Raw genomic sequence first — 16180 nt, forward strand, 5'->3', positions numbered from 1 at the left:
ATTAATATGTGTCGTTGAAAATATTTTGAAGTATCAGGTACCAAATTCTGCCTGCTTCTTGTGCTTTTTCCGTCTGAGCTCCTGGACTATGAAACTGATCCAGTCAAAGAGTTTAAAAAGGTTATTTGGGGGGAGTGTGTGTGTGTGTGTGTGTGTGTGTGTGTGTGTGTGTGTGTGTTACATTTATTCTAGATGTGCCTTTGGCACTGAAAGGGAAACATAAAAAACATAAGACATAGATCCAGCTTTCAAGCTGCCTATGCTCTAGTTTAAGATACAAACCTACCTGCATGACAATCTAATAGTACCCCATTTGTGGAGTATTCTGTGTGCTAGGTACTATGGTAAATACTTTATTTCAAATAGCAATTAAAACATTTACAAATTATGAAAGAGGGAAGTGCCGGAGAACGTACAACACATCGGTTGCTCTACGGTAGGAAAAAAACCCACAACAATGCACAGTGAGGGAGAGATTAGAGGCACTAAAGGCCAATGAAGGGTGACCTGGTTGCCTGGTTTGTATTGATTTTGATCTTTAGAAACAATGTCTTTCTCAGAAGAAAGCAGAATCTATTGGATGTCTCAAGAGTTAGAAAATTCTGATTTAAAAATTTCTGTGGGCTCTTTCTGGACACAGCACTTCTCTCTGAAATAAAAAATATAAGATGATGAGATAAAAATAGGAGACCTCTTTTTTGAGGTCTCAGATTTTAATAGACATTGTTCTTAGAGCCATTTAAGCTTGGCATCGAATTATTAATAGCTGAGAGCCATCGTCACTCACTGCTTCTGCTTTCACAGGGTTGGTTCACCTCTAGTTCTGAGCGGTGTGAAGGTTAGGGCTTTAATGGGTGGCTTGGGTTATATAACTTTAGCAGCAGAAGGTACTTAGTCTGATTTCCTCATTTTACAGATAAACTGCCCCAAGGAAGGTTAATTCTCTAGCCTGAGATCACATGATTTGTTGCAGAGCCAGAATGTAAATTTGGAGATTGACTCTTAGTTCAATGCTTTCCCACTATTATTTCACCTCACCTCTCTACTTCTAGTTTTTTTTTTCCTTTCTGAGATATGGGAGTGGCAGTACAACAGTAAATACTTTTGATGATACTATGTAGACACTGCTTATATAAATAACGATGATGACAGTGCCCCACATTTGTGTTTGTTTTTCAAAACTTGTAAAACAGTGGCAGACAATAAGCTATACAAGTGATGAGGTTGATTGTATGGTCAACCCATCTATTATTTTGAATGAAGTATTGTAGTCAACTTACTCTATAACTTGAATAGCAGGTTTGGGGATAATTGAAGTTTTAAGGCATAACCCAGGTTTTGTTTTGGTGTTTTTTTGTGCCACATTATTTCTTTTGTGATCAACCTTGCTTCTAATAAAGAGCAAAGCTGACTTGTTTAAATTGTGGATCCTTCATGTACCTTGACCTTTCTCAGTTATATGTTCTTGAAAGAAATAGAATGGCTAACAAGCACTGAGTGAGAGGAAGAAAGAAAACTCTTGAATAATCCATAAATTTCATAATCAGTCCTTGAATACATCAAGAGTGAACTATACTTAGCCTTCTGACATTTTAAATGCTTAAATTACAATATTTTAAATAGGAAAATAACTATTTTCTGTCATATCCAAATTAGTATGTACATTATTTAATGCTGCTTTATTTATTTTGGAAAATGATTCTATATTTTGCAGAGGCATAATTGTACAGTTTTCCATTTTAATTTCTCTTACCTACTGTTAATATTTGATGACTATATTTTTATAAGAAACTTACAATTTCGAGCATAATTGATTGATTGCTTTTGGTTCAGTGCGAAGAAGGGTGCAGATGAAATCATAGTTTTTTGTTTTTTTCAATGACTCAGGCTGGTACGATGTTCTAATCGGCTCTGTGCCTCTCATAGTGCTTGTCATTTTGCCTAGTGGAGTGGCTCTTACCCAGGGGCAGTTTTGCCCCCCTGATGACATTTGGTATGTCTGGGGACATTTTGATCATCATGAGTAGGGTGCATGCTATTAGCATCCGGAGGGGAGAGGCCAGGAATGCTGCTAAACATAGAGTTCATTCGACAACCCCCATAACAGAGAATTGTCTGACCCACATGTCAGCACTGCCAAGATTGAGAAACCCTTACATATGGCAGGTGCACGATAAAATATACTGAATTAGAAAATGCATCCACCCTAAAACTTAAGCATAAGGCCTCATATATATATATTTACATACCAATTTATCTTTGCTTCATTATGCTTAACATATTAAAACAAAGTTTTTGCAATTATGATTAATTTAGGTTTGTTGTACCTGTTGAAATAGATAATATTTAGTAATCAAATGTTAACAGGAAGATTCATTGTTCTTATTTTGGACTTTACTTCTCCCTTAAGGTTTTCATTTTCTTGAAATCAATATTGTATGTTTCCTACCATATTTCCACTTAGATCTGACATAATCATTTCTGTGAAAAAGTTAATTATCCAGATGTCTAAATTAATAATTAATCTGACAATCCTTATCCTGCTATATTCTATTTAATCTTATCTTTAGAGTTTAAGTCTGAGATACTAAGTAGAATTTGTAGAATTCGTCAGCTAGCAAAGCTGGACTCCAGCTTCAAGCAGCAAAGCTAGAGTTGCTAGATGGTGGTTCTCACAATCCCAGTGAAGTAGAAGCTGAGTTACAGCCGAGTTTTCTGCCATGTGTGCATCGTTTATAATCCGACCTAAAGCTTCGTGTCTCTTATTTCTGTTGACCTGATTTAATTTGGACAAAACTAACTTTTAAAAAGGAGATAGATCCTTAATGTTTTTAGGGGTTGAGGAGTGGGAAGGGGTAATGAAGGACTTGGAAGAGTATTATTAAAAGCACTTCAGTGCTTTATAAATCACCCAAAAACTATGTGGTGACTTGTTGGATTTTCTTTTTAAATAGTTATAAATGTCCCCACTGACAGGAGGATTAGTGGTGATTATATCTGATGCTTGTCAGAAGGAAAAGCCATAGATAAAATAATTGCAGTTGCTGTTCTGATCTTTTTACTGATGTTTACTTGAACATGACCTATTGAACTCTTAATCTAAGGAGTTTGGTCAATGATACGTACCTGAGACGCTTTTAGGATTTGTTACATTTGTTACTTAATATCTGTGACAACCATAGTAGAAGCAAGTTCTAGGTAGGTTTAACTGCCAAAGAGTTTGGAATTTGGAAAAGTGATTTTTATATGATTTGAGTTTTGGCATAAAAAAATTGCTTGGAGTGATCCCTTATAATGGCAGTAATCTGATCAGTCAGAAATAGCCTGTGCTTTAGCAAAACACGCAGCCAGCCAGAGAAGTTAGTGCGTGATAGATTAGGTGAGGTTGAGGAGAAAAGAAGGAGATGGTGTTGTAATTCCCAGAAACTGTGTAGTAGTGTCAGAGAGGTGTTTAAGAGGAGTGTTTCAATGTGATGGAAGCGACATACTTTCCTGTTGAAGAGAGAAAACAAAAATCAGAAAACTTTCTAACTCCTAACAACCTTTCCTCTTCTGTGGTGCTTCACTTGCAGTGGTTATCAACCCTGGCAACACATGAGAATTGCTAGAAGAGTTTTTAACAATGGCTGATGCCTGGGCTCCACTCCTGGCAACCTCAGTGTAATTGAGACCTAGACTTTGGTATTTTGTAAAGAGCTCCACAGATGCATCTGCCTTGCAGACCAGGGTTAAGAACCACTGCCTCATGGCAGTGCATCAGAACTGTCTGGAGGGCTGTTAGGTCTGGGCTGGAGCTGAGAATTTCTTTACATTTCTGATAATTCCCAGGTGATACTGATATTGCTGGTAAGGTGATCGCACATTCTTACATCATTTCGGTAACTAGTCTGCTTGTTCTTTTCTTAAGATGGATATTTCTGTATTTTTAAATTTATAATGAGCTTTTACATTATTTGTGGTTAATCCTCACTGAGGACATTTTTTCATTGATTTTTTTAGAGTGGGAGGGAAGGAGGGAGGGGGAGAGAGAAAGAGAAACATTAATGTGAGAGAGGCACATCAATTGGTTGCCTCCTACACACACCGTAACTGGGCTGGAGATCAAACCTGCAGCCTAGGTCTGTGCCCTTGACCAGGAATCAAACCCAAGATCCTTTGGTGCTTGGGCCGATGCTCTAATCACTGAGAACACTGGCCAGGACAGCATTTACATTTTATTTAAAACAAATTTTTGGAAGAAGCCACATCCATAATAACTAAAACATTGTATAATGCTTCATAGTTAAAAAAATATAATGAATTTACAGTTTCTAGTAGACTTTTTGAACTATTTAAAATAACTTGTGCTTCTTTTTTTCTTAAGAGTACTTTAGCCCTACCCAGTTTGGCTCAGTGGATAGAGCATTGGCCTGTGGACTGAAGGGTCCCAGGTTCGATTCCGGTCAAGGGCATGTACCTTGGTTGCGGGCACATCCCCAGTGGGGAGTGTGCAGGAGGCAGCTGATCGATGTTTCTCTCTCATCGATGTTTCTAATTCTCTATCCCTCTCCCTTCCTCTCTGTAAAAAATCAATAAAACATATATTATAAAAATACTTTAGATTTCAGATTTTATGATATACATATTTATATATACATGTTTACATTTATATTTCTAGGTATCTTCATGCACATAGCCCAAATAAAAAAGATTCATCCTCATTCAAGAGAAATTTCCAGCATTTTCAGTTTAAACACTTTGTTGTTTGAGATGGGAGAAATATTTTCTTCTTCCTCTTCTTAAATATGCTGGGGGAAACGCAGAGCCATGCCCTGAGAGGATTGGTGCGGGGAGTGGGAATGGAGGAGAGACCGTGCTTAGGAGTCGGGGCAATGTTAGAGAAAAATGGAACCGTTCAGGTTTGGAAAGAGCAGCAGGAGGGGAGGCATGACTTTCAGGAGTGAAGGCATCAGGGATGGAGAGGAGACAGCTGCTGGGCCAGGAGCTTGGTCGGCCAGAGAGCTGTTAAGTGGCAGAGTCCGTTCTCAGATTCGGGTCTCTCAGACTCTCTGGGTTTATTCTCTTTTCTGCAAAACAGCTTAAAGGGAAAAAAAAAATGTCAGTTCTAATGAACCAACTCTGCAACAATGCAGCAAATGAGAGTTTGTGGCAATTATGAATTCTGCAAAAAATCTCTAGATGGCATTGGCTTTTTTTTTTCCTGCTATATTTGGATATTGAGTCCCGAAATGACAGTTTCCAATGTGACTTCCTGTGTTTTTCAGAAATCATCCTCAGCCTTTGATCACTGTGCTCGAGCACAGACCTGATTGCTGGCCCGTGCTTTTGCGGCAGCTGACAGCTTTTTTCCAGCAATGCCCTGAAAGGTAATGTGAAGTGAAATAGCGAGGGCGACGGAGTGGGGTATGCTAATTTTAGAACTTGGCTTTTTCTTTTTTAAGCTGCTTTGACTACAGTGTCTTCTCCTGAAGAAAAGTCTTTGAGCATATGAAGTTTAATATTTTCTTTTTAAGAGTAAAACAAAAACCTACCATATTTCTTGATTGTTCAAATTTTAAATATGAGAGCAGCTATTATCAAAGAAGTTAAGCATTGGTTATTTAGGAAAGTTGACTAGAGATAGTCAGTAAACTACTACGATTTTTAAATTTTTTTAAATGATAAATCATTTTTTAAAAATATTTTTATTGATTTCATAGCGGAAGGGAGAGGGAGAGAGAGATAGAAGCATCAATGATTAGAATCATTGATCAGCTGCCTCCTGCATGCCCCCCCACTGTGATTGAGCCCTGACTGGGAATCGACCTGGTTCATAGATTGGCACTCAATCACTGAGCCACACCAGCTAGGCTAATGATAAATCATTTTAATAGTTGTGTTAAACAATTAATATAAAGCAAAATAACATGTCAACTACTTTTTCCTAGCGATAATATAAAATAGGGCATAAAGCTTTGATACGCCATACATAATACATTTAGAAGATATATATGTATTATTTTATATATACTATATATATATATATTTTTTTTTTTACAGGGTGTCCCACAAAATGTATACACATTTTAACAGCTGATAGCTCAATTTTGAAAACGAAATGTATTTTAGTAAACACTGCCTTTATAATTACTCAAAGTGTGTATATACATTTTTGGGGGGGACACCATATATATATATTAATCCTCACACTAGGACATGCTTTTATTGATTTTTAGAGAGAGAGAAAGGGAGTGAGGAGCGGGAGAGAGAGAAACATTGATGTGAGAGTGAAACATTGATCAGTTGCCTCTCACATGTGCCCCAACCAGGGATTGAACCACAACCTCGGTATGTGCCCTGACTGGGAATCAGACCCATGACCTCTCCATGTATGGGGTGATGCTCCAACCAACTGAGCCACCAGCCAGGGTGGGGGCATTATTTTATAACTAAGTTAAGCATTCATTTATAGAAGGCCTTGTGATGTTAAAAACTTCACCTTCATGGAACTGAGAATTGCATAAATTGACATTGATGTCATGGTCCCTAGACCAGGATACTTTCGTCTAACATATTTTCCAGCCGAGGGAACTGAGGAGAGCAATAGTAAATGACTTGCTCAGGTCACATGGCAAGTTAATGGTGGAGCGGGGCTGGAAGCCTCAGCGTTGGACTCTCACTGCAGGCCTTTCCCCGCCACTTCTCCCTTAGTGGTAAACAGAAAGATTGAAGATGTATATGTAGATACACTTGATGACATTTTTAAACATCCTTGATCACTTTGGGATTTCAGGTTATGTTTTATTATTTCCCTTTTCTCCTTGAGCCCTGGTAATCTCATACATGTGTACTGAAGTGATAGTTAATCATTAGATACCACATAGGTAATGCAATATATAAAATCAGGACGGATTAAGCCAAGAAGAGTTTTAAATGCATAATAGTGTATTGTCCTTAAGAAAGTTCAACATTATGCTTCTGATGTCAAATAATGACAGCATCTTGGAAATATATTTTTGTATATGAACCTTGCATTTCACCTTCAGCATCTCAAAGTGGGAGAAAACTGATAAGCTATTTGTGGATGTTCTTGACACCTGGAGAGTATTTATTCTGTGGGGGACACATTATTAGAGAGAGAGATGGGGAGACAATGTTTCTTAAATCTCTTTTTTGGAAACCTGTGCTTCGTAGTCTAACTCATAATACATCATCTGCTTGCTTGATCTACGAAGCTGTTTTTAGTTTCCTAAAGTGGATGGTTTGATAAAGAAATATGTTTCAGTAATAATTATTAACTCAAAAAAGTCCTTTTGTGGATTTTTTTTTTGTAGATTGTATAAGTATTTTTGCTCTTGAGGGAAAAAAATTAACCTCCAGACTGTGAGTTCCATTAGAGCAAGAATCTAATCTGGTTTTTTTTGTTTTGTTTCTAGCACATAGAAGAATGAATGGTATGGTATTCAGTACATTTTGCAAAGTGAATAAATAAATGAATAAATTAATTAAATCTTATCAATTTGATAACTTAAGATTATTAATGTTAATGATGTTTTGAAATCACATTGCTGTGGAATTTATAATGTTATAGAGTTACATTGTCAATCATAGTATTTCCTTCATGCAGCATACCTTTCTTTTAGCGATTTTCACTTTCTATACTCTAGTTCAGGAACAAAGCTGATTGCCCCTATTAGATTCTATGCTTCTTAAGAATAGATAATGCCTGGTTTATCTTTGTATCTAGTACTTTTTTATGTATAATAAATTTGAAAAACATTAAAATTTTAATTGATATATATGCACATTGTAAAACTACTCTAAATTTAGTGTAACTGAATCAGTTAATTTAATGATCGACTGAGCATCTCTTTGAAGGCCTACTGTGTACAGTTATTGGTTATACAGAAGTAAACAGAAATCCATGGTCCATGCCCTCATTTGGCTTATAGTCTTGCAAGGGATAAAGGTATTGAATAATAGTGATAAAGTCATTGTCCGTTGGAAGCAGATAATAAGGCTCCGACCCAGGTTAGGTGTCAGGGAAGGCGCTCAGGAAGTCATTTTAAAGGAGAGAACTGAAAGATGATAGAAATTGGGCAGAGGAAGGAACAGGAAAGGGAGAAAGGGGACAGTATTACAGGCAGAGGGAATAGCAAGGGAGAAAGAAGCCTGGATGACTACATGGGAGATTCAGTGGAGAGTGGAGAAGAGCCAGAAAGGAGGCTGGAAAGATAAGCAGAAGCAAAACTATGGAGGGTTTATGAATGGGACGAAATATTTTAAGGGTAAACTCTTTCAAGCTAGTTAATGACATGATGAAATTTTACATTTAAAAGGTCATTTTGGCATTTTAGTAACTTTGGACTTGGAGTTATTGGGATATATTGAAATCTAATGATACAAAAGATTGGTAATGTTTGCCTTCCTCCTCTGCATAGGAATAGCTTACAAGGAGGGACTTGGCAGGTTACTTCACTTCCTTCTGCCTCAGTTTCTGCATAATTGGGGTATAATATTTTATTTTATTTTATTTTATTTATTTTATTATTTTATTTTATTTTATTTTATTTTATTTTATTTTATTTTATAATTTTGTAGTGAGGATCAAATGACCTTAAAGGCATAAGGTGCAGTTACTTGCACACCCTGTTAACGAGTAAATATTAGCTTATAATCTTCTTGTGTTGTCTCTGTGGCTTTGTTGTATATAGAACCTCATGTACACAGTTTTTCTGAAAATGCATGCCTGGATTATATTCCTGGAAAATGGGTCTTGACATCTATAATTCTTGAAAGGTTCTCAGATGATTCTGCTGTTCACCAAAGACAGATGCTGGAGATGTTGTGTGAGATACAGATGCTATTCTAGTGTGAAATGCAGATGCTATTCTAGGGTGAGATGTAGATGCCATTCTAGGGTGCACGTAGAGACCCTTAGTTCTGGCCAGCAGCTTATGGTCTCCGGGGGTTGTCATTTTCTCCAGCGCACAAGGAACTGTTTGGTGAGGGTATAGGCAGGTCATGGTGGAATAGAAGAATCATAAAAAGTAGTTACACTTGCTAACACAGTTCATGATAGGTCCAGAGCCATTAGTTGATACTCGGACACTTACTTGCTTGATACTCTGTGACTGGCTTTTGTGTCACATGATTTCCAGGTCAGAAGCTTCATGCGTCCAAATAATGGCACCATTTCTCTGGTATCTGTATTGTGAGCCATCCCAGTTGCAAGAATATGCTAACCTCAGACTAGCCCTGCTGAAGGTCCTCCTTCAACCCCGGGTTCTCTGTGACAAAGAACAGCCATCGACACTGGAGCAGCAGATCCTTCAGCTGTGTTGTGACATGGTCCCCTGCTTGCAGGTAAGGCCTTTCCTCCTCCCCAGGAGCATCAGCACGTGCCCATTGGCATCGTCACGTGTAAAGTAGAACCCCTGTGACTTGGCAAACTCAGGCACAGTCCCAGCTCTGGAAAAGCTTGCAGGCTTTTGGCAAGGATGAAGGAACCAAATCTAGATTTAAGGCTGATGTATACAATGTTAACTAAATTCACAGATATGTAAATCAGCACACTCCATGTTAGGATTAGTAGGAGTGAAAACTTTCCTTTGCTTCAGAAAGGCTTCTCTGGAAAAAGAATCTTGAGTGGAATTTCTCTTGTGCAAGAGACTAAGCGAGTTATCAGAAAAATAAAAAAGATCTCTTGGTGCAGATTAGAAAAAGGTGTATCTCGGGGCAGACAGAGCCCTGGGACCCAGGGCTGACGGCCCAGTGCTGGCTTGGTTTCCGTTTCCACGTGTCCCCGTACAACATGTGCGAGGCCCTGACGGGTCCTGCTTTGGAGAAGCCCAGGGTCCAGTCAGGGAGTTAAACCAAGTATATAAATTTTCATAATTCAGAGTAGATGGATGAAAGATGTTTAACAGAGGTATGGATAAAACGCCTAGGGAGTTCAGGGGAGAGATAAATATGAGCTAATATCTCTATAACTGCAGATTAAAAAAAACAAAAACAAAAAAACACACCAAAAACTGCAGTTGCCAGTGTGTTGTGATTTTAGTGTAGTGGTTCATATCTCAGGCCATCCTGTCCCATCATTGGGGTTTGTCCTTTGCCTAGCATCTGAGCACCATGCGGCTTAGTGGATGGAGAGAATATTTTTCAAAGTGATCACTTGCGGTCACAGATGACCTGTTTTAAGTTGTGTTAACAAGGAATGATGAGAGCGACTCTTGCCTTTGTGACTCAGAAATTGGCCTTTCTGTGATCAAGGCAGAGCAAAGGGAATTAACAGGAATTCTCCTGTGGCTTTTCCCAAGCCTTTGTTTTGTGTGGGCAGTAAGCAATGTGGTGAACATCTTGAACTAGGGTACACTCTGTCACACCTTGTTTGCGTTACCCTGCTCTCTGCTCTTGGATAGGTGTTGGTCTTCATCTTCATGAGCCTATATTGACAAGCCTAAATACTTATTCGAAGTGAACTCTGTGGAACATTTCTGGGAATATGAAACTTGTTAATATAGTTGAGATAGATGAGGAGAAAAAAAGGATACACCATTTGAAACATATGGAACTAGCAACATAAACACTGAACATATTGGCTTTTTTAGAATGAGGAATCTGAACGTTAGGAAGGATTTTAGCAGCAATGTAATCCATGTTCCCACTGATTACAGGCATTTCTTATACTCTTTAAAAGACAACCATCCCATGAATGTGAAATATTTTAGTGACAGGAAGCATGCTATTTTGCAAGGAAACCCTTCCTTCCTTCCTTCCTTCCTTCCTTCCTTCCTTCCTTCCTTCCTTCCTTCCTTCCTTCCAGCAAGTACTTCTTCTAATTTACCTGCATTTTCCCAGGACTTTACTCATTAGTCACAATTTTTCTCAGAAAAAAAAACAACAAGCTTTTTCAAAAGCTCATCTGCATCCTATGTTGTGTTGTTTTTCTCTGCCTTCCTTTTCCCCCTTCCATCCTTCCCTCCTTTCCCTCTCTTCCTCCTTTCTTTCCTTCATCCATTTCTTTATTTCTCCATATGAAATGGTTTCCAGACTTCACTGTCCTATGGCAGGAATTCCCTAGTTTATTGGCGCTCAGATTGTGTTACTATGAAACGTTCCTCTTAGTGCTGAATACAGTACTGAGCACCTGCAGAGAATCACATTAATTAATTTTTTTTTAGAAATAGCCATGCCACCCTACCGGCCTATGATCAGAGCGCGGTCAGTGGAACTCCTCTTTCCTTTGCTTCTCATGCCAGTTGCCCTTCAATTTATATTTTCTTATTGGGACTTACCTGTCTTAAGCTTTACTGCTGACTTTGGTCCTAGCAGTTCTTTCTTTTTAATTGTGACTCTTGTCACACATGTTGCCATTGCACATGATCTATTTCTACTTCAAAATTTTTCTTGTTAAGAATTTTGGTAACGATAACGATTAGAGAGCCTTTAATGCTAACTTGCTGAGGTTGCTTTCAAAAACTTTTTTACTATGGAAAATTTCAGTTATGCACCCAAAAAAATGCATTCAAGGAAATGTCAGACATGAGGCTTTACTTAATTTTAAATCCCTTCCTTTTTTTGGTGGCCTTTTGCCTCTCCTACTCTATATTTGCAAAAGAGCAAAAATAATTTACTGAACCTTTTACATTTATTTTTTTATAACTTGGTATTTTGGACTATCTCCTCCCACTAGATCTTATAATATCTTTTTTCTCTTGTTTGCTAGGAATTAATTTTTCTCTCTGTGTATAACTTGGGGTTATTATGATGGTAACGACTGGTGAAAGGTACAGCTGGTCAACTGTAGGCTTTCCTGTTGATGAATTTAACAGACACAGGCTCCTGATTGAAGCAGATGGTTCATTGTTTGTAGCCTAATCTCTGGGAAATGCCAGTGTGTCTGCTAGCAGGACCATATCCTTAATGCCGACTCCAGAATTGTGATCAGAACAGCTGGCCTTGAATTGAATTGAGATTTTTCAAGAGCATCCAAGCCTTTCCTATCTGACACATTAGCCTGTGGAGAGGATACTCTGCCATTTGAACATGGTCTTTCCTCACGCCTGTGGAGTGTGGAAATGATGCTCCCAGTTAAGGTGTTCTGAGCAAATACCTAGCAGATGAAGAACTTACAGTGAATTAGAATAACTAGCCCTTTACTATCAGGTAATTATGTTGCAATTGTAGAAAGGAGAGTTCATTTGGAGAGCTCAAAACCAACTTTAATTTCCTTTAAGATGTTGGCACTGTCATGTAATTTGTCTTAAATCTGCACTCAGAGAAGTTAGGAAAATAAATGAAAACAATTGGTGCCAGGCAGCAGTAATAAAAACAATAGCAATTATTTTGTTCAGTGACACATGGAAAAGGCAGAGGTGCAGAGTTTAATCCCATATGAGTTCTGTACATTTCTGCATCTCCTTAAGACTTTATAAGTTTAAGGGGAAAATATTCTATTGTTAATGTTTATTGTGTAGTTTAAAATTATTCTTTGGTTTGTACTTTATTGTAACGTTATATAACGACTTTTAAAAACAGATAAAGGATTTGATACAGACAACAGAAGTGATGCTGTTTATCGAGGAAGTATATTTAAGCCTTTCGCGTCACCCTGGTTTCTGGAAAATTCAGCTTACCCAGCTGACCCTTCAGCTGCTGTGTGTCTGTGAAGTCAGCTTGAAGATAACTGGGGAATGCTCATCTTTAATCTGCCTTTTGGAGCGTAGTGTTGAACTGCTGAAGGAGGTAAGGACAGTAAGACATTTTAATGAGTCAGTTATCACTTAAGTGGGTTTTATATAAAGGAGCTGGGTGATTGTGTACTTATACTTTATCATATCAAAGGTGTGTTGCTGTCATATGATTAGATCATACTACTAATGTACAACTACTAATATCATTTATTATAAAAAGGAATCATTAAATACTCTTTAGAGCATCAGTTAAGCATCTGCCACTCAATCACTTTTCCATTTACTTACGTAGGACACAAGTAATCAACATTTATTACATGCCAGACCCTATAGAATACATAGATGAAAAGGTACATTCCGTGACCTCAAGGGACTTAAACATGTAAATAAACAATTACAATACAATAAGGTAAATGCTTTGCTATATTGAAAGGGCACAGTTAAGGAAAGTAGGGTATGAGTTCAGATGTGAGAAGTCTGCATAGGAGTTGGCCTGGTTCACACCAGAGGCTGGAAGGCATTCCGGCTGCAGGAACAGCATGTGCCCAGGCACAGAAGCATGAGAGAGCAGGCCGGCATGGCCTGCTCAGAAAACGAGAAGGTGTTGAGTATTGTTGAAGGGTCAAGGTATAGGAGATAAGGCCCAGAGTTGAGTTCGCATTTTATCTTCTAGGTAATGGCATGCTATTGAAGACCTTTTAGCAGAGAGGTGCCCTGCTATTTTGTGTGTGGAAGGTTATTCTGATGGTAGAGTGGAGGAGGGTTTAGAACAGGGTAACACAGGGGCAGGAAATGAGGAGGGATGTCTTAGACTGCTAGGGCTGCCGTAAGAAAGTATCATTGACTGGGTGGCTTAATCAACAGCATTTTTTTCTTGCAGTTCTAGAGACGAGGAAGTCCAAGATCAGGGTGTTGGCTGACTTGATTCCTAGCAAGGGCTGTCTGTCTTCCTGGCTTGTGGACAACTGCTGTGTCCTCACATGCTAGAGAGAGAGCAGGAGTGAGCTCTCTATTGTTCCTTCCTATAAGGACACTAATCCTCCTAGAATAGGGCTCCGCTCTTGTGATTTGGTTTAACTTTAATTGCTTCTTTACTCAACAACTATTGCATTGGCAGGTAGGGCTTTAGCATGTGAATTTGGGGTGAGAAGGACACAATCTGGTTTATAGCAAGGGGCTAATTAGGGAAATGAAGATGGGAAAATAAAAATATAGGAGATGAAACCAATAGGGCTTTGTGGTGACTAGATGGTCAAGGAGAGGGCCCTTGGTAGATTTTTAGTTTTCTATTTTGGACAACTGGATAGTATCCTTCACTTTTGGAAGTGGTAGTTGATGTTAGAAGGAAAATGGCAACTTTGTTTTGAGATTTGCTTGGTTTAATGTACTAGTATGTATGGATCATAAACAGTTGGCTGTATAGTTTTGAAAGTCAGGATAGAAGCCTAAGCTAAAGGTATAGATTTGTAGACATTTACTTTAGAAGGAGAGTTTTAAATTTTAACTATGGGGTTGCATGACAGGGCTTGGGTTGGAACTGCAGGGACTGTTGATATTTGGAGTGTACTGATAGAGGAGTCTGGGAAAGTATGGCAGAAGGTTGTATGACAGGCAGAAGAGACAGGTGACATGAAAATCAAGGACAGGAATCTCTTAAAAAGGGGAATGGTCAGCATTGTCATGGAGAGAGGATGTGAAGTAAGATTAGAAAAGTAGTTACTCTTATGATGCAGCAGGAGGAAGTTTATTGTCCACAGTAAAAAGAAGCAGTGTCAGTGCAGTGGTGGTGGTAGGAGCAAATTGGATTAAAGGAGTGAATGGCAGGCAAGGAAATGGAGGGAGTGAATGTGTTTTGGTGAAAGATGAAGACTCAAGTAATTCATTGGTCAATTTGACAATCTTGTGGTTAGAATGGTTTCTATGTTTGGACTCTAGATAATACTATTTTTATATACTATTATCTATCTATATATATAAAAGCATAATATGCAAATTGACCAGATGGCAGAACGACCGGTCACTATGACACACACTGACTGCCAGGGTGCAGATGCTCAATGTAGGAGCTGCCCGCAGCCTGCAGGCCCCAATCGCCCAATTGGGGCCTGCCGGCCAACCTCTTGGTCCCTCCCCCTAGCTGGCAGGCTCCTATCGCCTGATGGGGAATGGGGAATCAGGGGTGGGTGGTGGTGGACGCCGGCGGTGCCAGGCCAAGGCAGGTGCAAGCGGGGCCCTGATCGCCCCGCCGGTTGCCCCACACACAGAGGGTGGGCTGCAGCAGCGGCAGTGGGGGAAGGGACCAGCTGTCAGCAGCCGGTGAAGATTGGCCTGATCGCAGGCCAGGCCTAGGGACCCTACCCGTGCACAAAGTTCATGCGCCAGGCCTCTAGTATAATATATTTATGTTATGTATAGTAGTGATGTGCATTGACAATATACAGTAATATATATCTGTCATGTATTATGTAATACCTATTATATATTAACTAGAGGCCCAGCGCACGAAATTCGTGTCAGGTACGGTCCCTAGGCCTGGCCTGTGATCAGAGCCATCTTCCCCAGCTGCTGGCAGCCGGCCCCACCCCCCGCTGCCACTCACCCCAGTTTCCCGCTCCCCATCGGGGGATCGGAGCCTGCTGGCCAGAGGGAGGGACTGAGAGGTGGTCAGTGCGCCTCATAGCGACTGGTCAACCGGTCATTCGGGTTGTTCCACTGTTTGGTCAATTTGCATATTACTCTTTTATATATATATAGATAAATACATACTATGATAAAAATCATATCAAATCCCCTCAGATGTATAATTATATCTATATTATATATCTACATAATATTTATATATGCTTCTACCTATTGGGTATATAATACATAATATATAGAAAAATATAGACAGATAATATTTTATGGGTAAATATTATATAGCTAAATTACCAAGAGTTGTGTGTTTTTAACTGTACCTCATATTGTTCCTTTGTGTTTGTACTAGATTCATTTGCATAGTGACATGATTATCAATTATAATTATAGAGTTTAGTCTTTTTACTATCTTCCTCTGACAATCTTATTGTATATCTGCCCCTCCCCACACTATGCATTTAGCATATATTTAGTAAGCATCTTCTGTGGCAAACACTTTGCTACAAATAATTAGGGAAAAACAGACAAGGTTTGTGAAGCTTACAAGCTAGTGTGCATAAAAATCACTAGGCAGAGTTTATTAAAATGCAAATGCCTGGGGCCTGCCCCTAGAGAAATTGAATTAGCAGGGCTGAGTGAGGCTTAAGCATCTGTATTTTAAACTAGGCCTCAGGTGATATATATATATATATATATATATATATATATATATATATATATATATATATATATATTTGCATATAAGGCAAACACCCTAGTAAGCATCGCACAGATTGAACTTTTTTAGCCACCACAGAAGTTTCCCACAAGCCTAGTCCTAATCACAACCTCCTCTGTCCTGACTGTCCTGACTTCTATAGGAGTCT

The 16180-nt window shown here is 38.9% G+C and overlaps 1 protein-coding gene across 1 annotated transcript in view; it reads left to right on the top strand.

The window, feature by feature from the left end:
- Nucleotides 1-16180, top strand: part of FOCAD (focadhesin) — a 273674-nt gene that overhangs the window by 64020 nt on the left and 193474 nt on the right. The window contains exons 6-8 of the mRNA XM_006098123.3: nt 5265-5366; nt 9141-9345; nt 12523-12729. Coding sequence (XP_006098185.1) covers nt 5265-5366; nt 9141-9345; nt 12523-12729 — 514 coding nt within the window. The remainder of the gene's footprint in view (nt 1-5264; nt 5367-9140; nt 9346-12522; nt 12730-16180) is intronic.

Source organism: Myotis lucifugus, unplaced genomic scaffold, assembly GCF_000147115.1.
Source record: "Myotis lucifugus unplaced genomic scaffold, Myoluc2.0 scaffold_221, whole genome shotgun sequence".
Classification (NCBI taxonomy): domain Eukaryota; kingdom Metazoa; phylum Chordata; class Mammalia; order Chiroptera; family Vespertilionidae; genus Myotis; species Myotis lucifugus.